The sequence below is a fragment of the Lissotriton vulgaris genome, chromosome 8 (genome assembly GCF_964263255.1).
Source record: "Lissotriton vulgaris chromosome 8, aLisVul1.2, whole genome shotgun sequence".
In the NCBI taxonomy this organism is placed as follows: Eukaryota; Metazoa; Chordata; class Amphibia; order Caudata; family Salamandridae; genus Lissotriton; species Lissotriton vulgaris.
Window position 1 is genome coordinate 529,742,951 of NC_141696.1, and position 23,596 is coordinate 529,766,546.

At 50.1% G+C, this 23,596-nt stretch overlaps 1 protein-coding gene across 3 annotated transcripts in view; it reads right to left on the bottom strand.

The window, feature by feature from the left end:
* Positions 1-23,596, bottom strand: part of ATP11A (ATPase phospholipid transporting 11A) — a 941,588-nt gene that overhangs the window by 498,102 nt on the left and 419,890 nt on the right. For all 3 annotated transcript variants that reach the window (XM_086934336.1, XM_086934337.1, XM_086934338.1), the window contains exon 5: positions 12,497-12,604. In XM_086934336.1, coding sequence (XP_086790462.1) covers positions 12,497-12,604 — 108 coding nt within the window. The remainder of the gene's footprint in view (positions 1-12,496; positions 12,605-23,596) is intronic.

Here is a 23,596-nt window from a genome sequence, read left to right on the forward strand (position 1 = left end):
TACAGGAGGAATTTGGGGACCCCTCTGGCAAGGATGGAGGATGTGGCCTGTGATGGAAGTGGAGCATTAGGTAGAGAGGTAGGTACCTTGGGTGGAGGAGGAGGAATTTTCAGAGGACAAGATCGAAGAGAAGGAATGGAGGAATGAGAGTGTATACAGCTAGTGCTCCTGTCTCAATGATTCTTCAGCTTGGGATTTGGTGGTGGTCAAAGGTAAGCTCCCTTTTGCAAACAAGAATGTCCTGATCCTTCTGTAGTGGTTTGCCACAAATCTTGCCCATTTACAGATGGATGAATAGTCTCTTCTGCCTACTGTCCAGGTCCTTCTGGAGGCGCTGTAGAATAAGGGTGTCAAGATCCTTAAGTCTGCTAAAAAATGTGCATTGGATGGTCGAGTGGGTGCTAAAACCTGTTTCAGGTTTGAAGCTGTTTCAGACGTCGAATGGTGCTTCAGCTTCATACAGCTCGCCTGCTCTGGTGCCGAGGAGTTGAAAGGTGTTGAGGGCGCCGTTGGTGCAGAGAAAGGCTGGGTCTTAAGGAGATGTTTCAGAGCCGTGATCGGAGTCGCCTCCAAAGCCTTGTGCAGTTTCTTACCAAAGCAATGATGCAGTGGTGGTGCGGAAGGCTGTTGGGCTGGTAGTGGGATGGACATATGACCACCGTGAGGAGGGGGGTCAACTGGTTGTTTTTGGTGGTAGAATACAATTCACATGGTCCATATTTTTAGGCACTGGCCTGGCAGGGGTGGGTGATTGGCATCTGTGCCAGATGGAGATCAACCCCGGCCTGAAGGATGCTGACTGATCGGTGGAGGTGGAGGCATCCGTTTCCCCTTCAGCATCCTCCCCGAAGATGTTGGGGGAGGTTCTCATGTTGCTGCAGCACCACCTAGCATCAAGCGAAGCATCAATCACATCAGTACTAGTAGGTCTTCTGGAACCGAAAAGTGAGGCAGCAGGGCAGGTGGTCTCATCATGATCAGGCAACAAGCAGAGATTACAGACCAGATGGTGATCTTGCCACAAGTACTTAGAGTAGCACTCTGGACAGTACTGGAAAGAGGTCCTTTCCATAATGGCCTGCATATTTTTGAAGAGGGCAACTGAGGAATTGGAGCCGAGAGCCTAAAGAAAATAGAAGAAAACGTGGGCACGGAGCTGATGGAACGGGGACAAAGCTGAAAAGACTACAGAGAATGCAATAATTTTCTGCCAACAAGGGTGGAAGCACCGGAAGGCCCCAAGGTGGGACATCATGAGGCACTGATGTGCCACATCCACACCAGACAGCGGAAGGAACAATGCAACAATGGAGCCAATGCCAAATGCGCATTACCAGTCAGAGGATGAGTCACAATTCAGTTCCAAGAGATTAGCTTTGCTTCTACTCTAATAGCATGCACCATGGCACATAAGAGTAAAACCTAAAAGAGATTGTTGCAGCATTTATTTTTAAATTTCTCCAATTCATGCCTTGAACACAGGCATAAGATCTTTGTTCCATATATCATTTGTGTAGGTACCATAGCATTAAATATAGTGTAAGCACAGGTTCTATGGAAGGGCCATCAAAATCCCTCTTAAATTTCTTTAGCCCGAGCCGGAGTTTTTAAAGTGTCTAGATACCATTGCCCTAATCAACCATGTAAAAATGTTAATTTTTCCCTGTTATCAAGATTTACATTTTCTCTATATTAACTGCTAAGTTATGCGCCTCACAATATTTAATAAAAAATGTATAATTGCCTTTGAAGTTCCACTTGTGTAATGTCCAGAATAACTAAGTCATCTGCACCATGCAAACACAGAATATGTCTCCGTCCCATCTTCACTGAAGGCTCGCAGTAAGGTCAGTGAGGTACAATACCTGCAGAGTTGGCGCTAGTACGCATCCCTGCGATAGCCCACTTGCTTTTGGAATTTTGCAGAATAATTCTCCCTTTCTGTCTAATTCTACCTTGGCCCAGGTTCCTTCATGTAATTCTTACAACAAGGCTATTAGGTTTCTAGGTATATTCATGCTTCTTAATTTTCCTCAAATAATCTCTTGTTTATCTAGTTCGAAGGTTGAGCCGAAATCAATGAAGCAACAAAATAAGTGTCCTTGTGTTTCCATTGCTTTCTGGCTCATTGACCAGATGCTAAAACAAATGTCAATCATGGAGTGCCCTCTTTAAAGCCATCTTGCTTGACAGACACCAAATCATTATTATCTAGACATTATTTCAAGTAATGGAGTATTACGTTTGTATAGATGTTTGCATCTGCATCTATTATACTTCTAAGACTATTATTTTTAGGATAAAAGGGGTAATTTTACTTCCACATTGGTGCAGAAAAGGTGGGGACAAAAGAGCCAGTAAATATGAAAGGTCAAGCCACATGCTGCAATGGTACGAGGAGAAGAGGGGGAAGTGTAGTCTGAGATGATGGACTAAAATGTGCTCTCTAAGCGAGTCAGAGGGAATACGCGTCTGGGTGTTCTGAGACACCTTTCTTGCACCCCTCCTTTTGCCAACATGCCTGCTATGGCCTCTATTGTACTTATTACAGTGTTGTGGGAGTGGCACACCTGAAGAACAAAGGGGTGGGGGGGGGCAACATGGACAACAGAAGGGGGGGTGGGAAGAAACAGGCAACGCAAGCCATGGGAGGGTGGGAGGGTGCAGGCAACGGGAGGCAAGAAGCAACACAGGCAACGGGAGGTAAGAAGCAACACAGGCAACGGGAGGGTCAGAGGTAAGAAGCAATGCAGGAAAGGGGAGGGTGGGAGGTGAGAAGAAACACAGATAAGGGGAGGTTGGGAGTGAAGAAGTACCCTGAGCATTAAGAAGAACCCCAGGCAAGGGGCGGGTGGGAGTGAAGAAGAACCCTAGGCAATGAAGAAGAAACACAGGCAAGGGGCGGGTGGGAGGAAAGAACCAACCCGGGCATGAGGATGGTGGGAGGGAAGAAGCAACCGGGGCACGGGGAGGGTGGGAGGGAACAAGCAACCCATGCAAGGGGCGGGTGGGAGGGAAGAAGCAACACGGACAAGGGGAGAGTGCGAGGAAACAAGCAAGCTGGACAAGGGGAAGGTGGGAGGGAAGAAGCAACCTGGACAAGGGGAGGGTGGGAGGGAAGAAGCAACCCGGACAAGGGGAGGATGGGAGGGAAGAAGCAACCCGGACAAGGGGAGGGTGGGAGGGCAGAAGCAACCCGGACAAGGGGAGGGTGGGAGGGAAGAAGCAACCCGGACAAGGGGAGGGTGGGAGGGAAGAAGCAACCCGGACAAGGGGAGGGTGGGAGGGAAGAAGCAACCAGGACAAGGGGAGGGTGGGAGGGAAGAAGCAACCCGGACAAGGGGAGGGTGGGAGAGAAGAAGCAACCCGGACAAGGGGGTGGTGGGAGGGAAGAAGCAACACGGACAAAAGGAGGGAGAGAGGGAAGAAGCAACACCGACAAGGGGGAGTGAGAGGGCAGAAGCAACAGAGAGAACAGGGGTGGGAGGGAACAAGTAACACTTACAATGGGGGGGTGGGAGGGAACAAGTAACACTGACAATGGGGGGTGGGAGGGAAGAAGCAACCTGGGCAAGGGGAGGATAGGGGGGGAAGAAGCAGCCTGGGCAAGGGGAGGGTGGCAGGGAAGAATCAACCCGGGCAAGGGGAGGGTGGGAGGGATAAAGCAAGCCGAGCAAGTGTTGGGTGGCAGGGAAGAATCAACTTGGACAAGGGGAGAGTGGGAGGGAAGAAGCAACCAGGACAAGGGGATGTGGGAGGGAAAAAGCAACGCAGATAATTAAGAAACAACCCGGACAAGAGGAGGGTGGGAGGGAAGAAGCAACCCGGACAAGGGGAGTGTGGGAGGGAAGAAGCAACCCGGACAAGGGTAGGGTGGGAGGGAAGAAGCAACCCGGACAAGGGGAGGGTGGGAGGGAAGAAGCAACCCGGACAAGGGGAGGGTGGGAGGGAAGAAGCAACCCGGACAAGGGGAGGGTGGGAGGGAAGAAGCAACCCGAAGGAGGGGAGGGTGGGAGGGAAGAATAAACACGGACAAGAGGAGGGAGGGAAGAAGCAACACGGACAAGAGGAGGGAGGGAAGAAGCAACACGGACAAGGGGGAGTATGAAGACAGAAGCAACAGAGAGAACGGGGTGGGAGGGAAGAAGTTTACACTGACAATGGGGGTGGGAGGGCAGAATCAACTCAGACAAGGAGAGGGTGGGAGGGCTGAATCAACTCGGACAAGGGGAGGGTGGGAGGGAAGAAGCAACCCGGACAAGGGGAGGGTGGGAGGGAAGAAGCAACCCGGACAAGGGGAGGGTGGGAGGGAAGAAGCAACCCGGACAAGGGGAGGGTGGGAGGGAAGAAGCAACCCGGACAAGGGGAGGGTGGGAGGGAAGAAGCAACCCGGACAAGGGGAGGGTGGGAAGGAAGAAGCAACCCGGACAAGGGGAGGGTGGGAGAGAAGAATCAACCCAGACAAGGGGAGGGTGGGAGGAAAGAAGCAACCCGGACAAGGGGAGGGTGGGAGGGAAGAAGCAACCAGGACAAAAGGAGGGTGGGAGGGAAGAAGCAACCAGGACAAGGGGAGGGTGGGAGGGAAGAAGCAACCAGGACAAGGGGAGGGTGGGAGGGAAGAAGCAACCAGGACAAGGGGAGGGTGGGAGGGAAGAAGCAACCAGGACAAGGGGAGGGTGGGAGGGAAGAAGCAACCAGGACAAGGGGAGGGTGGGAGGGAAGAAGCAACCAGGACAAGGGGAGGGTGGGGCGGGTGGGAGGGAAGAAGCAACCAGGACAAGGGGAGGGTGGGAGGGAAGGAGCAAAACACGGACAAAAGGAGGGAGGGAGGAAAGAAGCAACACAGACAGGGTGAGGGTGGGAGGGAGGGAAGAAGCAACACGGATAAGGGGGACTGAGAGGGTAGCAGAAACAGAGAAAACAGGGTGGGAAGAAAGAAATAACACTGACAATGGGGGGTAGGAGGGAAGAAGCAACCTGGGCAAGGAGAGGGTGGGAGGAAAGAAGCAACCTGGGCAAGGAGAGGGTGGGAGGAAAGAAGCAACCTGGGCAAGGAGAGGGTGGGAGGAAAGAAGCAACCCAGGCAAGGGGAGGGTGGAAGGGTGGGAGGGAAGAAGCAACCCGGGGTAGGGTAGGGTGGGAGGGAAGAAGCAACCCGGACAAGGGTAGGGTGGGAGGGAAGAATCAACTTAGACAAGGGGAGGGTGGGAGGGAAGAATCAACTTAGACAAGGGGAGGGTGGGAGGGAAGAATCAACTTAGACAAGGGGAGGGTGGGAGGGAAGAATCAACTTAGACAAGGGGAGGGTGGGAGGGCAGAAGCAATCCGGACAAGGAGATGGTGGGAGGGAAAAAGCAACCAAAACAAAGGGAGGGTGGGAGGGAAAAAGCAACCAAAACAAAGGGAGGGTGGGAGGGAAAAAGCAACCAGGACAAGGGGAGGGTGGGAGGGAAAAAGCAACCCGGACAAGGGGAGGGTGGGAGGGAAAAAGCAACCAGGACAAGGGGAGGGTGGGAGGGAAAAAGCAACCAGGACAAGGGGAGGGAGGGAGGGAAAAAGCAACCAGGACAAGGGGAGGGAGGGAGGGAAAAAGCAACCAGGACAAGGGGAGGGTGGGAGGGAAGAATCAACTTAGACAAGGGGAGGGTGGGAGGGCAGAAGCAATCCGGACAAGGAGATGGTGGGAGGGAAAAAGCAACCCGGACAAGGGGAGGGTGGGAGGGATAAAGCAACCAAAACAAAGGGAGGGTGGGAGGGATAAAGCAACCAAAACAAAGGGAGGGTGGGAGGGAAAAAGCAACCCGGACAAGGGGAGGGTGGGAGGGAAAAAGCAACCCGGACAAGGGGAGGGTGGGAGGGAAAAAGCAACCCGGACAAGGGGAGGGTGGGAGGGAAAAAGCAACCCGGACAAGGGGAGGGTGGGAGGGAAAAAGCAACCCGGACAAGGGGAGGGTGGGAGGGAAAAAGCAACCCGGACAAGGGGAGGGTGGGAGGGAAAAAGCAACCCGGACAAGGGGAGGGTGGGAGGGAAAAAGCAACCCGGACAAGGGGAGGGTGGGAGGGAAAAAGCAACCCGGACAAGGGGAGGGTGGGAGGGAAAAAGCAACCCGGACAAGGGGAGGGTGGGAGGGAAAAAGCAACCCGGACAAGGGGAGGGTGGGAGGGAAAAAGCAACCCGGACAAGTGGAGGGTGGGAGGGAAAAAGCAACCCGGACAAGGGAAGGGTGGGAGGAAAAAAGCGACCCGGACAAGGGAAGGGTGGGAGGGAAAAAGCAACCTAGACAAGAGAAGGGTGGGAGGGAAAAAACAACCCGGACAAGGGGAGGGTGGGAGGGAAAAAGACACCCCGGACAAGGGGAGGGTGGGAGGGAAAAAGCAACCCGGACAAGGGGAGGGTGGGAGGGAAAAAGCAACCCGGACAAGGGGAGGGTGGGAGGGAAAAAGCAACCCGGACAAGGGGAGGGTGGGAGGGAAGAAGCAACCCGGACAAGGGGAGGGTGGGCGGGAAGAAGCAACCCGGACAAGGGGAGGGTGGGAGGGAAGAAGCAACCCGGACAAGGGGAGGGTGGGAGGGAAGAAGCAACCCGGACAAGGGGAGGGTGGGAGGGAAGAAGCAACCCGGACAAGGGGAGGGTGGGAGGGAAGAAGCAACCCGGACAAGGGAAGGGTGGGAGGGAAGAAGCAACCCGGACAAGGGGAGGGTGGGAGGGAAGAAGCAACCCGGACAAGGGGATGGTGGGAGGGAGGAAGCAAACTGGACAATTAAGAAGCAAGCTGGATAAGGGGAGTGTGGGAGGGAAGAAGCAACCCAGACAAGGGGAAGGTGGAAGGGAGGAAGCAACCCGGACAAGGGGAGGGTGGGAGAGAGGAAGCAACCCGGACAAGTGGAGGGTGGGAGGGAGGAAGCCACCCGGACAAGGGGAGGATGGGAGGGAAGAAGCAACCTGGGCAAGGTGGGAGGGAAGAAGCAACCTGGGCAATGGGAGGGTGGGAGGGAAGTAGCAACTCAGACAAAGGGAGGGTGGGAGGGCAGAATCAACTCAGACAAAGGGAGGGTGGGAGGGCAGAATCAACTCAGACAAAGGGAGGGTGGGAGGGCAGAATCAACTCAGACAAAGGGAGGGTGGGAGGGCAGAATCAACTCAGACAAGGAGAGGGTGGGAGGGCAGAATCAACTCAGACAAGGAGAGGGTGGGAGGGCAGAATCAACTCAGACAAGGAGAGGGTGGGAGGGCTGAATCAACTCGGACAAGGGGAGGGTGGGAGGGAAAAATTAACTCGGACAAGGGGAGGGTGGGAGGGAAGAATCAACTCGGACAAAGGGAGAGTGGGAGGGAATAATCAACTCGGACAAGGGGAGGGAAGAATCAACTCGGACAAGGGGAGGGTGGGAGGGAAGAATCAACTCGGACAAGGGGAGGGTGGGAGGGAAGAATCAACTCGGACAAGGGGAGGGTGGGAGGGAAGAATCAACTCGGACAAGGGGAGGGTGGGAGGGAAGAATCAACTCGGACAAGGGGAGGGTGGGAGGGAAGAATCAACTCGGACAAGGGGAGGGTGGGAGGGAAGAATCAACTCAGACAAGGGGGGGTGGGAGGGAAGAATCAACTCGGACAAGGGGAGGGTGGGAGGGAAGAATCAACTCGGACAAGGGGAGGGTGGGAGGGAAGAATCAACTCGGACAAGGGGAGGGTGGGAGGGAAGAATCAACTCGGACAAGGGGAGGGTGGGAGGGAAGAATCAACTCGGACAAGGGGAGGGTGGGAGGGAAGAATCAACTCGGACAAGGGGAGGGTGGGAGGGAAGAATCAACTCGGACAAGGGGAGGGTGGGAGGTAAGAATCAACTCGGACAAGGGGAGGGTGGGGGGAAAGAATCAACTCGGACAAGGGGAGGGTGGGTGGGAAGAATCAACTCGGACAAGGGGAGGGTGGGTGGGAAGAATCAACTCGGACAAGGGGAGGGTGGGTGGGAAGAATCAACTCGGACAAGGGGAGGGTGGGTGGGAAGAATGAACTCGGACAAGGGGAGGGTGGGTGGGAAGAATGAACTCGGACAAGGGGAGGGTGGGTGGGAAGAATGAACTCGGACAAGGGGAGGGTGGGTGGGAAGAATCAACTCGGACAAGGGGAGGGTGGGTGGGAAGAATCAACTCGGACAAGGGGAGGGTGGGTGGGAAGAATCAACTCGGACAAGGGGAGGGTGGGTGGGAAGAATCAACTCGGACAAGGGGAGAGTGGGTGGGAAGAATCAACTTGGACAAGGGGAGGGTGGGTGGGAAGAATCAACTTGGACAAGGGGAGGGTGGGTGGGAAGAATCAACTTGGACAAGGGGAGGGTGGGTGGGAAGAATCAACTTGGACAAGGGGAGGGTGGGTGGGAAAAAGCAACCCGTGCAAGGGGAGGGTGGGAGGGAAGAAGCAACCTGTGCAAGGGGAGAGTGGGAGGGAAGAAGCAACCCTGACAAGGGGAGGGTGGGAGGGAAGAAGCAACCCGGACAAGGGGAGGGTAGGAGGGAAGAAGCAACCCGGACAAGGGGAGGGTGGGAGGGAAGAAGCAACCCGGACAAGGGGAGGGTGGGAGGGAAGAAGCAACCCGGACAAGGGGAGGGTGGGAGGGAAGAAGCAACCCGGACAAGGGGAGGGTGGGAGGGAAGAAGCAACCCGGACAAGGGGAGGGTGGGAGGGAAGAAGCAACAGGGACAAGAGGAGGGAGGGAGGGAAAAAACAACACGGACAAGAGTAGGGAGGGAAGGAAGAATTAACACAGACAGGGTGCGGGTGGGAGGGAGGGAAGAAGCAACACGGATAAGGGGGAATGAGAGGGCAAAAGCAACAGAGAGAACAGGGTGGGCAGGAAGAAATAACACTGACAATGGGGGGTAGGAGGGAAGAAGCAACCCGGGCAAGGAGAGGGTGGGAGGAAAAAAGCAACCCAGGCAAGGGGAGGGTGGGAGGGAAGAAGCAACCTGGACAAGGGGATGGTGGGAGGGAAAAAGCAACCCACAGACAATTAATAATCAACCAAAACAAGGGGAGGGGGAGGGTGGGAGGGAGGGAAAAAGCAACCCGGACAAGGGGAGGGTGGGAGGGAAAAAGCAACCCGGAGGGTGGGAGGGGAAAAAGCAACCCGGACACTGGGAGGGTGGGAGGGGAAAAAGCAACCCGGACAATGGGAGGGTGGGAGGGGAAAAAGCAACCCGGACAATGGGAGGGTGGGAGGGGAAAAAGCAACCCGGACAATGGGAGGGTGGGAGGGGAAAAGGCAACCCGGACAATGGGAGGGTGGGAGGGGAAAAGGCAACCCGGACAATGGGAGGGTGGGAGGGGAAAAGGCAACCCGGACAATGGGAGGGTGGGAGGGGAAAAAGCAACCCGGACAAGGGGAGGGTGGGAGGGGAAAAAGCAACCCGGACAAGGGGAGGGTGGGAGGGGAAAAAGCAACCCGGACAAGGGGAGGGTGGGAGGGGAAAAGCAACCCGGACAAGGGGAGGGTGGGAGGGGGAAAAGCAACCCGGACAAGGGGAGGGTGGGAGGGGAAAAAGCAACCCGGACAAGGGGAGGGTGGGAGGGGAAAAAGCAACCCAGACAAGGGGGGGGGTGGGAGGGAAAAAGCAACCCAGACAAGGGGAGGGTGGGAGGGAAAAAGCAACCCAGACAAGGGGAGGGTGGGAGGGAAAAAGCAACCCAGACAAGGGGAGGTCGGGAGGGAAAAAGCAACCCAGACAAGGGGAGGGTGGGAGGGAAAAAGCAACCCAGACAAGGGGAGGGTGGGAGGGAAAAAGCAACCCAGACAAGGGGAGGGTGGGAGGGAAAAAGCAACCCAGACAAGGGGAGGGTGGGAGGGAAAAAGCAACCCGGACAAGGGGAGGGTGGGAGGGAAAAAGCAACCCGGGCAAGGGGAGGGTGGGAGAGAAAAAGCAACCGGGCAAGGGGAGGGTGGGAGGGAAAAAGCAACCGGGGCAAGGGGAGGGTGGGAGGGAAAAAGCAACCGGGGCAAGGGGAGGGTGGGAGGGAAAAAGCAACCGGGGCAAGGGGAGGGTGGGAGGGAAAAAGCAACCGGGGCAAGGGGAGGGTGGGAGGGAAAAGGCAACCGGCGCAAGGGGAGGGTGGGAGGGGAAAAGCAACCGGGGCAAGGGGAGGGTGGGAGGGGAAAAGCAACCCGGGCAGGGGGAGGGTGGCAAGGGGAGGGTGGGAGGGGAAAAGCCACCCGGGCAAGGGGAGGGTGGGAGGGGAAAAGCCACCCGGACAAGGGGAGGGTGGGAGGGAAAAAGCAACCCGGACAAGGGGAGGGTGGGAGGGAAAAAGCAACCCGGACAAGGGGAGGGTGGGAGGGAAAAAGCAACCCGGACAAGGGGAGGGTGGGAGGGAAAAAGCAACCCGGACAAGGGGAGGGTGGGAGGGAAAAAGCAACCCGGACAAGGGGAGGGTGGGAGGGAAAAAGCAACCCGGACAAGGGGAGGGTGGGAGGGAAAAAGCAACCCGGACAAGGGGAGGGTGGGAGGGAAAAAGCTACCCGGACAAGGGGAGGGTGGGAGGGAAAAAGCAACCCGGACAAGGGAAAGGTGGGAGGGAAAAAGCAACCCAGACAAGGGGAGGGTGGGAGGGAAAAAGCAACCCAGACAAGGGGAGGGTGGGAGGGAAAAAGCAACCCAGACAAGGGGAGGGTGGGAGGGAAAAAGCAACCCAGACAAGGGGAGGGTGGGAGGGAGGGTAAAAGCAACCCAGACAAGGGGAGGGTGGGAGGGAGGGTAAAAGCAACCCAGACAAGGGGAGGGTGGGAGGGAGGGTAAAAGCAACCCAGACAAGGGGAGGGTGGGAGGGAGGGTAAAAGCAACCCAGACAAGGGGAGGGTGGGAGGGAGGGTAAAAGCAACCCAGACAAGGGGAGGGTGGGAGGGAAGGTAAAAGCAACCCAGACAAGGGGAGGGTGGGAGGGAAGGTAAAAGCAACCCAGACAAGGGGAGGGTGGGAGGGAGGGTAAAAGCAACCCAGACAAGGGGAGGGTGGGAGGGAGGGTAAAAGCAACCCGGACAAGGGGAGGGTGGGAGGGAGGGTAAAAGCAACCCGGACAAGGGGAGGGTGGGAGGGAGGGTAAAAGCAACCCAGACAAGGGGAGGGTAAAAGCAACCCAGACAAGGGGGAGGGTGGGAGGGAGGGTAAAAGCAACCCAGACAAGGGGAGGGTGGGAGGGAGGGTAAAAGCAACCCGGACAAGGGGAGGGTGGGAGGGAGGGTAAAAGCAACCCAGACAAGGGGAGGGTGGGAGGGAGGGTAAAAGCAACCCAGACAAGGGGAGGGTGGGAGGGAGGGTAAAAGCAACCCAGACAAGGGGAGGGTGGGAGGGAGGGTAAAAGCAACCCAGACAAGGGGAGGGTGGGAGGGAGGGTAAAAGCAACCCAGACAAGGGGAGGGTGGGAGGGAGGGTAAAAGCAACCCAGACAAGGGGAGGGTGGGAGGGAGGGAAAAAGCAACCCAGACAAGGGGAGGGTGGGAGGGAGGGAAAAAGCAACCCAGACAAGGGGAGGGTGGGAGGGAGGGAAAAAGCAACCCAGACAAGGGGAGGGTGGGAGGGAGGGAAAAAGCAACCCAGACAAGGGGAGGGTGGGAGGGAGGGAAAAAGCAACCCAGATAAGGAGAGGGTGGAGGGAGGAAGCAACACGGACAAGGGGAGGGTGGGAGGGAAGAAGCAACACGGCCAAGTGGAGGGTGAGAGGGAAGAAGCAACACGGCCAAGGGGAGGGTGGGAGGGAAGAAGCAACACGGGCAAGGGGAGGGTGGGAGGGAAGAAGCAACACATCTAAGGGGAGGGTGGGAGAGAAGAAGCAACCCAGACAAGGGGAGGGTGGGAGGGAAGAAGCAACCCAGACAAGGGGAGGGTGGGAGGGAAGAAGCAACCCAGACAAGGGGAGGGTGGGAGGGAAGAAGCAACCCAGACAAGACAAGGGGAGGGTGGGAGGGAAGAAGCAACATGGAGAAGGGGAGGGTGGGAGGGAAGAAGCAACAAGGAGAAGGGGAGGGTGGGAGAGGGGGAGGGAAGAAGCAGCACAGACAAGGGAAGGGTGGGAGTGAAGAAGCAACACAGACAAGTGGGAGTGAGAGGGCAGAAGCAACAGAGAGAACGAGGTGGGAGGGAAGAAGTCACACGGACCATGGAGGGTGGAAGGGAAAAAAATAACATGGACAACAAAGAAGAAGAAAAATAGTACCATAATCACAGTTCAAGCAGCAGAAGGACACTAATCAAAATGAAGCAGTCCTCGGTCCATGCTCGATATGAAAGAAGAGGAAGTGAAACTGCAACGCACTGGGAAATTAGGGGGCAGCAAATCAGAGTGACAATAAAGCCAATGAATGGTAAGCAATGGGTAGGCTTGAGGCCCATTCTAGTCTACAATCTCTCTCGCAAGCCACAGTGCATGAGTGTCTTTGGCAACACCTTAAACCTGGATAGCACATACTCTCCAAAATCAGATACAAAACAAAAACACTTTCTTACCCGTAACTTCCTGCTTTGCTTTCTAACTAGCTTGCCATGTTGGATAACATGAACAGGGTATTCGTTCATTGCATTGTCTGCTTTATGCCGTAGCCAGTCTTCATAACCCTAGAAAACAGTAAACAGAAGTTAAAAAAGCCTTCACAGAACCGACTACTTAATTACTTTCATTTGTTTTTAATTACTGGTCAATGTGCCCTCTAAAACTCACAAAAACTATCTGACCATCCAAAACATCAAACAATGTTTGCCAACGAGTATTACATGCACAAATCTATTTATATTATTCTGATTGAAACCATAGAAAAACTGTGCTGAACAAGGTGGAAAGAATACTAGTTTTCAATGTTTGCATGTTGCATCACTTTTTTAAGATGCCCTTCTTCCTGGTATAATTTAAAGATATAAACTCAACTTTTGTTTAGGTAGGATTACAGCGTGTCGATAATATGGTTCTTTCAATTTTTAACTATAAACTTCATGTTGCAGTTTCCATTACAAAAAGGTTTCTTGTTTTTTTGGAACACACACAGATTGCACTGTGTTCCTCATAGATCTCAAGTGCAGAAAGTGCAGCAGCCCAAACGTTACCTTAAGGACCCAAAGGGGCTGCCACATACAGCTACTTCGTTTTGCTTCCCTTTCATGTTTCTTTCTTTCACCTACCACCTGTCCTCTGTCGTACGGATGCTGGTTCTTTATAATCCTTGCTTTTTCCCTTTGGCACTTTCTTCATACCTTTTGTGCTTTTTTGCCCTTTTCTCTCTTGTTCTGGGTCAAAGTCTGATGATGATGAAAACTAAGCACAAGTCCACTAAAAAGGATTGCTGCTTCCAATAACCTGCAGCCACGAAGGATCACCAGCTCAGTATTACAGTCTTAGATTACTCTGAAACAAAGTTAGTTCTTTTTTTATTTCCCCTTATACAAACATATATGCATGGCTCCAACTTGGGTGCTATGCAATTCTACCAATAGCATTTTGCCCTGTATGCCAACACAGAATCACATATTCATATACATGTTATTTCCAATTAATCCATCCAGTACTCCTTTTTTTCTGGCCCTTACCTCCTAGGTCGGTAATTACTATTTATATACGGCCAGTAGCTCCTTTTATTTCATTTTTCGCTATGGTATTATGTTTTCATTTTGTCTCTGCTGCTCTATTCTGGCACCCCAACGCTCGTATCCTCTCTCCTCTTCTGTCCTTCCGACTCCTCTAGTTGGTGGAGAGTACTTCAATTTCCACCCGCTTCACCAACGTGTGCTTGATCTGTTTAACCCAATGTATGCCTTTGTGCAGCCCTTCTTACCCTTCTTTCCCCCCATCTGTCCTGGAAAGAGCTCACATTTACACTTGGTTAGCTTGCTGCCTCTGTAGATCAACTCTTGGTCATCGCAGTGTCTATCACCCCCCTGGGACCAAGCGACTTTCCACCAAACGAGCCTGCTCACAAGAGTCTGAAACCAAGCACCACACATTTGTCCTTAAGCTGGCCTCACTTTCTAAACTTCTTGGGGAGTGGGCGGGTCCTCTTTCTCTGTGTTTTCCTTGAACATTGGAGTGAGCAGACATTTCACACTCATGCCAAGCATCGCTTGGAGGAGCATTCATGGATATTTTTAATATTTCTCAACTTCAATGGTGTCCAGGCTCTTGGACAAAACAGGGCAGACATCAGAGTTCTTTGGAATCACATTTGCCCAGCCTGATTCTAAATGACACCTTCCCCCAAAGCGTTGCTTTCAACATGAAGTGACTTGTGTTCCAGTGTGCAGTAGCAAAATCTTACAAAATGCACAGGATTGAATGTGAATTTTAGAACTCTGCTGTGCATCGGATATAGAGTGAGAGGTAAGAGAGACCTGTCTTTTGCATGTAATATAGCCTACCTTCTTGCTGTTCCTTCAATCTTTCAACTTGCAATTTGACACAACTTTTTATTCCCCTCTCAAAGCAGGGGATTATCTGTGTAGTGTTCTTCAGGGCACTGAGAAGTTCAACAAACTAGTAATATAACTATGTGTATAAATGAGTCTTTGCAGGTTATGGGCCACTTCGTTTAAACTCTTTCTGTAGTACAGAGGGAGGACCTACAAATTAATTAACATTTACAGTTTCGGTCTACAAATTGGATCAGAAAATAGATTTTACCTGTTACATCTCTAGAGAGGGGTCAGATGGCGCCTGTGACCCAGCTCCATTTGTCCTGGCCCCTCTTATGTCCCACCTTCACAGCTTCTGACTGTTTCCCCATGTGGCAGGAATGACACGGAGAAAAACAAACACTGCACCTTGCGATACACATTAATATTTCCACCTGGCGGGGATGTGGCCTGGATGGTTAGGACGGTGGACGTCCTGCTATGACCTTTCAACTCCCCCCAGGAGAAATCGGCCTTCATCCTTTTGCTGAAGCGCACTCTGGGGTCAGTCATACAGAGGACTTGGGTACTAGCCCAGGCATCCCACTTTTTGGAAATGTGCTTCTGGTTTGATAGCCAAGAGAAAATCCACGAAAGTCCCTCTCCTTTGATAATCCCGAAGTGGTTTAGAGTGGACAACGGAACAGCCCTTCAGATGCAACCCTTTCCCATCCCAGGAACCACTGGGCCACAGCGACTCTTGTTCAGACCTAGTCAGACCCTCAAGACAGAACAAGTGCAGGGGCTCTTGGAGGAGGTCGGTGGTCCCCAAGGAGTTGACAGACTCATCAGCCTCAGATGCAGATCATCCGAGAACCCGAAATAAATCCTGTCCGACCAAGTCCTGAATCCCTCTCAGCACTGTGGGCCAGACGTACCTCCAAGTGGCAACTGCTACTGACTGACATTGCATAGGGTAGCTTCTTAACTGGGTGGCGAATAGGCTAAGTTGGTTACATGTGTTAATTAGACAGGTCTTTCTTCTCCACTTTGCCAGCAACACTGAATACTCGCATAATAATTTCGACTTGGGGGGCCTGAGAGGTTAACATTACCTCATTTGTTTTGACTATTTTATTGTTACTAATTTCTGAGTAGACAGATGCTTCTGGGGTGGTAGTGTGGGGAGAGGGGATTTGGGGGTTTAAAGGTTGGGGTTTTGGCCCAAGTGATTATTGTCTTCACAGACGTGCAAGCTTTAATTACAGTGCATCTCAGTAACAATTTTCTTTTTGCAGATACTCGCCTGAAGGGTTTGGGGGAATGCGGTCTGTCAGAGGCTGGATATGGGTCCTGCGAGCACTCTAGTCTTTTAGGACTTCAGCACAGGCCTAGTGATTAATGACTTTAGCGTTATGACATTGAATGCTAAAGGACTGAATGATCCTATTTGAAGAGTCGTCACACTAAACTATACAAAGAAGTATACAAAAAAGTAGGGATGGAATGCTTGGATTAATCTCAGCCACTGGTAATAACACAGGTTGCATCCCAGTCCATTGTTGTTTAAAACCATTCCACCTAAGGTTGGATTCAGACATATGCAAATCAGTCTTAATCCTGCTCCAGTGAGAACAGTTCCGCTCGAACTGCCAGGGCCCCCTAAAAAGACACACAAGCAACCCAGGTCTGGTTCCACCCATGGTAGGTCTCATCAGCCAGCTATAGCTTCTGGTTTGAGTGTATGTGCTAAGCTAAAAAGACAGCTAAATCTTAGAGTATAAAGGCGATCAAAATGTTTATGACGATGAGCTAGCAGAGACTTAGCTCGAAGAATGCCATTCATAAATTCACCTCCCTCTTAAATTGAATCCTGAGAATCTACGGCGAAATCTCATGAAGAAATCTGGAAACAGATGGGACACTCATATTAAGACGATTTATTTGGACTGTGTTTGACCACTGCTTGCCTTCTGGATATTCTCTATTAAAACAACAATGCCTTATTTGTGGTATTTGATATTTAGTAGCATTTGAATCTCTTCTGTATAACACAGAAGTGTGAAGCTTGTACCCTTGTGTTGTTTTGAATCTCTGCAAAAAAACTCTATAATCTGCTTTTCTTACATTATCATGTTTACACCAGGATTAAGGGTTAATAGCCTGACATGCAAGGTGTCTAGTTCAAAATCATTTGCCCATTCGCCCTGTTAAATCACCTACACTCAAAGCCTTCTGTAGGCTATTAAGTGTTCACAGTCTGATTTGATTGCAAAGATATGCAAACTAAAGTACCTATTCAGATGCATTTCTGAATGAGACATGTTTCCCTGAACTGGTACAAACCTGACCATCATACAAGTGGGAAAGCCACTAATAATCTTCTGCTTGTAGAGGTGGTCCGACTTCAGCTCCATTCCACAGATTGTCTGCACTTTTTTGTATACTTTCATATTAAAAAAGGGGTGGTTGATGGTTTCACGATACACAATGTGCTGGTCCTGGTGCTACAAGAAATTCAACTATTGGGATCTAGGTGTCCGTTGCTGGCCAGATACATGTACAACACAGTTTATCATGCAGGCCACTCAAAGAGTAGCAACCTTCCTGCACAAAAACCTCCAGATGGTGGTCTCTCAGTTCGAGCCAGAAACATAGAGAAGATACACTGCACTTAAAAGTGTATTAGACTGGCAGGTCTAAAATCTGATTAGTATCTATGGGCCCCTACAGCTATCGGGCTGTATGTTGAAAACCATTTTATTCCTAGCGCTTAGGCTCCCATACAGGACCAGATTCATAGGTGGGGATTTCAATGTGATGTGCCCCAGGTTAGACTCTTTGAGGGCGACAGGGACCAATTAGGAGAATGAAACACAGCTGTCAAAGTGGTCAATGAGCATCGGACTCATGGCATGTCTAGAATCCAGTGATACTGGAATATACCCATGCATCCTCGGCTCATAAAACTAGGTCTTGTATCAATCTTTTGTTACTGCCTCCTAAAGACTTACTCTCCACAATGGGCACACACATCCTGCCAGCCGGATCTTGGATCAATCACCAGTCATGATTCATCTGTGGGCCCAAAGGGCAGGCTGCTGTCCAATTTGGCGGCTCAACACATAGTGATGCCTGGTTGACTAGGAGGTTTTTCACTTTTTGTCGCAGGAGCTACATATGTATCTAGAGGTAAATGAGAGGTTGGTGGATTTAAAGGTATCTTATGGAAAGCTGGGAAGAACCACATGCAGGGGATTGCTACAATCTACCTTAAGACACGAAAAAAAAGAAACAGCAGCAAATAGCCAAGCCTGAATCATGATGTTTGAGCGCAGTCTGTGGTGGAAGCGGGCAACTGCGAGTAACACTAATCAGCGGTTCACAGAGCATCGCTGATAGAACTCTGCATCAATGAGGTGCGATAATGTTGGCTTACCTACACTAGAAGAGGATACAAATAGGGAGGCAAATCCAGCAAACTACTCTATTAATTGGTGACCCATAATTTTGCATCTACGGAAGTTATTGACTTCACTAGGGAGAGGGTCACTGATGCAGTCGCAATCCCAGCAACTTTCCCCCAATATTACCAATTCCGGTATGCGAAGCAAGAGAGAACAGTCAGGAAATCATCCATGGCCCTGATAGCAGACCTCCACTTACCAACTCTTCCTGCACTTGATATGAAAGACCTTGATCACCCGCACAAGCTTGCAGAACAGGTGGAAGTTCGCACAGATATGAACAAGACGCAAGGACTGGTTCAGTTTCCAATTAATTATTACCAGAAATTTCATCCTGAAATCTCTCCTGCTGCCTTCACTGTCCATGCATACCTAAGCAATTGAGGAAGTCTGCTTATTTCATGGCTTTGACCTAGCCACGAGTGCAGGTATACACAAATTGGGATATCCCTGAGAGTTGTTCCGCATACTGCCCAATCTCTCTTATAAATAGTGAACTCAAGCTTTATGCCAAGGTGTTGGCCAACAGGCCCCTCAGGGTATTATCGACACTGATCCACTCAGTCCAATGGAATTTCATACCCCTATCGTAGAACAGTACAAGGGACTCTATACAGAGAGTACATGGCGCCCTGGCGTACCGCCACCATTTCGTCAGTCCCTGCCCACTTATCCTTATTTATTTAAAAAAGCATTTGATTGCCTTAACTGGGACTTCCTAATTGGGTACTCACATGGCTGGGGTTTGGGCCACCACTTTATATCCTATTTGAGAAAGTTGTATGCCTACCTCAGGGTGCAGGTGAGAATAAAAGAGGTAATCTCTCGTACTTTTGCGATCCACAGGGGTTCAGGGATATACACTATCACCCCTGTTGTATGTGGATTACAGGAGACGAGCAGCTATGGGGATTTCAGTGGGGGGGTGGCATGGAAGACCACACTGCATTATATGCAGAAGACGTACTGTCATTTAGCTAGCGCCCAGAAATCATGGGGCTACTGTTCCTCTACATGTTGGACTTGTATTGACAGGCCTCTGGCTCTGGCAGGTAAATTGGTCAAAGTCTGTTCTAGTCTCTCTTGCTGGAGGAGGAGAGGCTATGGACTGGCAGAGCCAGTTTCCTAGACTAATTTTTTTATTCTTTGGAATTCATATATTCCAGTTCCCTAGCCTCCCATGCAACCTCAACCGTACAGCCCTAGTATAAAATTCATGTAAAGATCTTAACAAGTGGAAATGACAGCAGTACTAACTTAAATCAATGTGACACACTGAGGGACTCGGTCGGAGATGACCTTGTTTTATGCTACTAAATGTTGTAGTATTGACTTCTGTTTGTATATGGCATATACAAATTAAGAGATTTGATAAAGAAAAAAAAAAGATCTTAACAAGTGAGACAAATTACTCCTCAATATTCTAGGCTGGACAGCACTATTCAAGATAAGGGTCCTGACAAGGTTCCTCTAAGGTCTCCAGAATTTCCCATTGGTGATTCCGCGGAACTGGTTCCGCAAAACACAGGCTAAAATACGGTCCTTCATATGGTCCAACCAATCCCCTTGCATTGCTTTCAGTAATTGTGTACAATCTGCTTTTGAAGGGAGATTAGGCATGGATGATGTGCGAATGTTTTACTGGGCCTCCCAGATGGCAGCCTTATAGGATTGGTTTAACTGGATGGTTAAACCCTGCCTTCGAAACCAAGGTTTCCTCTATAAGGTACAACAAATTGATGAGAATTATGTATGGGACTCACATCCTTAGCTCTCTCCCGGAGATTTCACAAGTGCCCTTGGAGGTCAGCCTTGCACTGGACAGGGTGGGACCAGACACTTACTGTTGAAACTCCCCTCTGGAGGGGCCGATGGCTGCGACAGGTGGCCTGGTTAGAGGGCTTCAGCAAATGATCCTCATCAGTGCTCCAAGATTGAGGGAAGTCTGGTGAGGTTGTTCCAGGAGCTTGAGGTGGAATTTGAACTTTACTACTCCTAATTCTATAAATTCCTGCAGCTCGACCATGCCTTGATGTCCTGTAGGGACTCTCTGGGTGACATTCTTGAATATGAACTTTTGGAGGACAAAATCCTCATGGGCACATGGGGAAAGGGGGATATCCTGCATTTATAAATCTTTACTCATTAACTCTCCATGCCTCTTTGTGCTCTCGAAAGCAAAATAGGAAGCATATGTGGGGCCCTTGGATGACAGCGACTTGAGAGAGGCTTAAATGACACGCTAATGCTTGCACGCACCTCGAGACTCCCGGTATTCCAAATAAAATACTTGCATGTTAACTTCCTGTTTGCGGAGTATCTGTGGCAGGCAAAAAGAATCCCTCAATACATGCATAGCATGTTTAGAGAAGAGCGCTGACTTTTTCCAAGTAGTCTGGGAGTGTCCTATGATTAAGAAGTACTGATACGCTATTAATACTACCCTCTCCCGCATTTTCGGGAGACTCATTGATCCCCTCCCTCCAAATCGCACCACTAGACCTTTTAGAGAGGCTATAAGGGAGTTCGATCCCTGGTTGGATTAGGTACTTTAATTGCAAAAAGGAACATGCCGGGAATTCTGCTGACCAGCCCTTTCTTGGGATTCTGCCATGGACTGGTGTACGAAACAGGAAGAACTTTTTTATGCAACACAAGGCTACCCCTACATGAAAATTTGGGGCAAATGTTGGAACTATTATGGGCTGGAGAGATTGTTATGATGACTTGTTCTGTTTGCTATTGACATATTACGCACTATTTTGCTTGCAGTGCACTGACTGTTGTTATAAATTGCTAAATCTATCAAAATCACCCTTTGTAGGTGGCCCCACCAGTTTCACCTGTAGCCCAATTTGTGCCCCCTAAATGTAACTTTTTCAGACCCCAATGTATTTTGTTCATACATCGACAGCTAGTGGCCTGTACAGATATTCGGACTTTTATGTTAAAATTGAGAATTGTGGGCATGTGCGAGTGTTTGACAAGATTTCAAACTACTCCTCCTGTTACCTTCAGTAAGTCCCACACTGCGGGACTGCTGAGAGGTCGTCGTGGCCAGCCCCCTTTCTCTACCACTCTGCAAACATGTCTCCTGGCGTACTACTAGTAGGGGTTTGAAGTCCCCTTGGATGCTGAAGGTCCTTGAGGGCGAATAACCATTCCTGTGACCTTGCTAAGAAGTATTTGAAGGCCACATACCCTTTCTTCACCGCTCTGAAAACGGATCTCCTGGCGTACTACTGGTTGAGGAATGAAGCCCTCTTGAATGACGAGGGACCTTGGCAGCCAAGAAACCCTCTTGGTACTTTCTGCAAGTCCTACACAGAATTCCTGAGAGCTAGTCCGAGACCCTCCTCCTTTCTCCACCACTCTGCAAACATCATTACTACTTTAAAAATCATAGAAATTTACTGAAAAAAACGAAGGTTACAGGGATTTTATAGTTCAGAATAAGCATTTACAAAACCCTCAGAAATAGAAAATAAATAAAACACTCCTGTAACCTTTGTTGTTTTCAGTTTATGTATGTATGTGTATATAAATAAATATACACACACACACACACACACACACACACATTAATGATAATCTGACACCTAATATATGCAAACCTCTTTCCATGTTAGTGTAAAGGATGGAAGTACAACTATCCGATTGCCATGAATACACGACTTAACCCTTGACACAGAAATATAAGTGTACATGCAGCACAACCATGTCTCTTTGGCATTTTATGAAATCCTCTTCTGGAGCCCAGACAGTAGTTTACTGACTCTTCGAAGTGACGGAATAACTACTAGAACATCACATTCAGAGCCAATCAGTCTAGACATTTTTTAAGTATGGTTCAAAAGAAGAGCTCATGATTCCATTGAAAACGGGTTTCAGATCCCAAATAGCAGCCATTTTTCTAGCTCACTATAGTATGTGTCAGTGTGTCTATAAGGGCGTTCGTCCTTGGATTCTTAATTAAAGACCCACAATGTTCGCACACTCATATTCTATTTGAGCAGTAAGACGCATATATATGCCAAATGTAGAAAGTACGAAAATATGGCATCCACCTAGACACGGAGATGCAAGCCAGTCGCAAAATATTTCAACCTGTCAAACACCATACACTGAGACCCCCATAAAAATATTTAAACCACTAACTTAAACTGGGGTTCACCAAGCAGCTGTCAGAAACAAAGTCTCAAAGCTCTTATAGTTCATTGCTGTAGGGCTCTTTACAGAGCGAATAAACATCCCTGCGTGCATAGGAGCAGGAACATGATGAAAAGCCCAGGCTGTTGGATCGTTATCCAACAGCCTGAAGGTGGTTGCATCCGTGGGGTGCCTCCTACTTTCCTGTACACCAGACACAGCTATGTTGCTTTACATTATTAGTACTCTATAGGAACCAGATGGCAATTGGTCATAGGCACCCATAGCTAAATTGTTCAAATCCAAAGGGCATTTTCTACTGTAACAGAACAGCACGCATGGTGCTGGAACGAGGGGTTCCTTGTTCTGCTTAAGAATCTTAAAGTCAGCAATAATGAGGGCTAAAAGGACTATATGACTCCTGTCTCTCATGGTTTTACCTTTTTTTTAGCAGAGTGACTAGTAAGGCATCTTGTTTGGTTGGAGGAAGTCAACGATTTGTGTATGAATCTTTAAACAGCTGTAACATACGTGGGGCTGGGATACTGGCACATTCTGTATAAAATGCTGTCAGTAGGCCATCCAGATGAGGCGCTTTGCCCAACTGTAGGCTTTTAATTACCATAGTTATATCCTCCACCGTGATAGGCCGACTTAGGTATTCAAGCCTGGGGTCATCCATCCAGGCCGGAGCAATATCATGTACGGAATGTAATCTGCTACTCTCTCTGTGCCTGATCTCAATTTAGGCTGATGCTACTTTCACTGTCCCGAGTACATGTAACTTCATTGGCGGCCCAGAGCCTCCTCAAAAAACATGCTCATAATTTAGGTGCATGCTACCCCTCTCCATAGCTACGTGCTTCAGCATAATTGCCTAGGAACCACAGTTCACACAACGCCACTTCATATATCAAGTGATTTCCCCCCTAACCTGCTCACTAAGTAAGTTAGGCTGAGTCTAAAGTGGATTGACAGGTCCGCTCAAGTTTCTTGTTTTCTACTCATATGGTTTCTAAGCAAGCAAAGCACGCCATTATGTTTAGAACAACATGCCCCAGGGATCACGGTTTGAAATGAATCCCACATAGTACTCATCACCGGTACAAAGCCTATATTTACTTTAAAAGATTGCTGAATTTCTTGGCTGATCTGGTCTCGGACCACTTCATCAGGATACTATACTATTTAGTAGCAGAGCGCGTTACAAAAGCCTCTATAATAATAATAATAATTAGTCCTGCATCAGTCTCCAAAGCATGCATGTTGTGAATGCATTCAGAGCATCCAAAGTTAGCAGCACAGAGGGGTGGTCTAATGGAATGCCATCTAGATGATGTCTATCTAGTAGCCTTATGCCCACATCTGTCAATGATATCCCATAGTCCAAACTCGCCCACATGTCATGAGCTGTGGATATATGCGTGCCTTTACGTTGTGACACATTTCATGGCCTCCAAAGGTCCAACAAATCATATCGCCATGATGTTCCTAGTGGAAGTGGCCACAGGTTCTGCAATCCTGGCACAACTCGGCATCTGTCTAGGGCAGGCTTCAACACTACACTGAGGTCACCAAACCACAAAATTATTTTTGGGAACAGTGCAGTCACCAA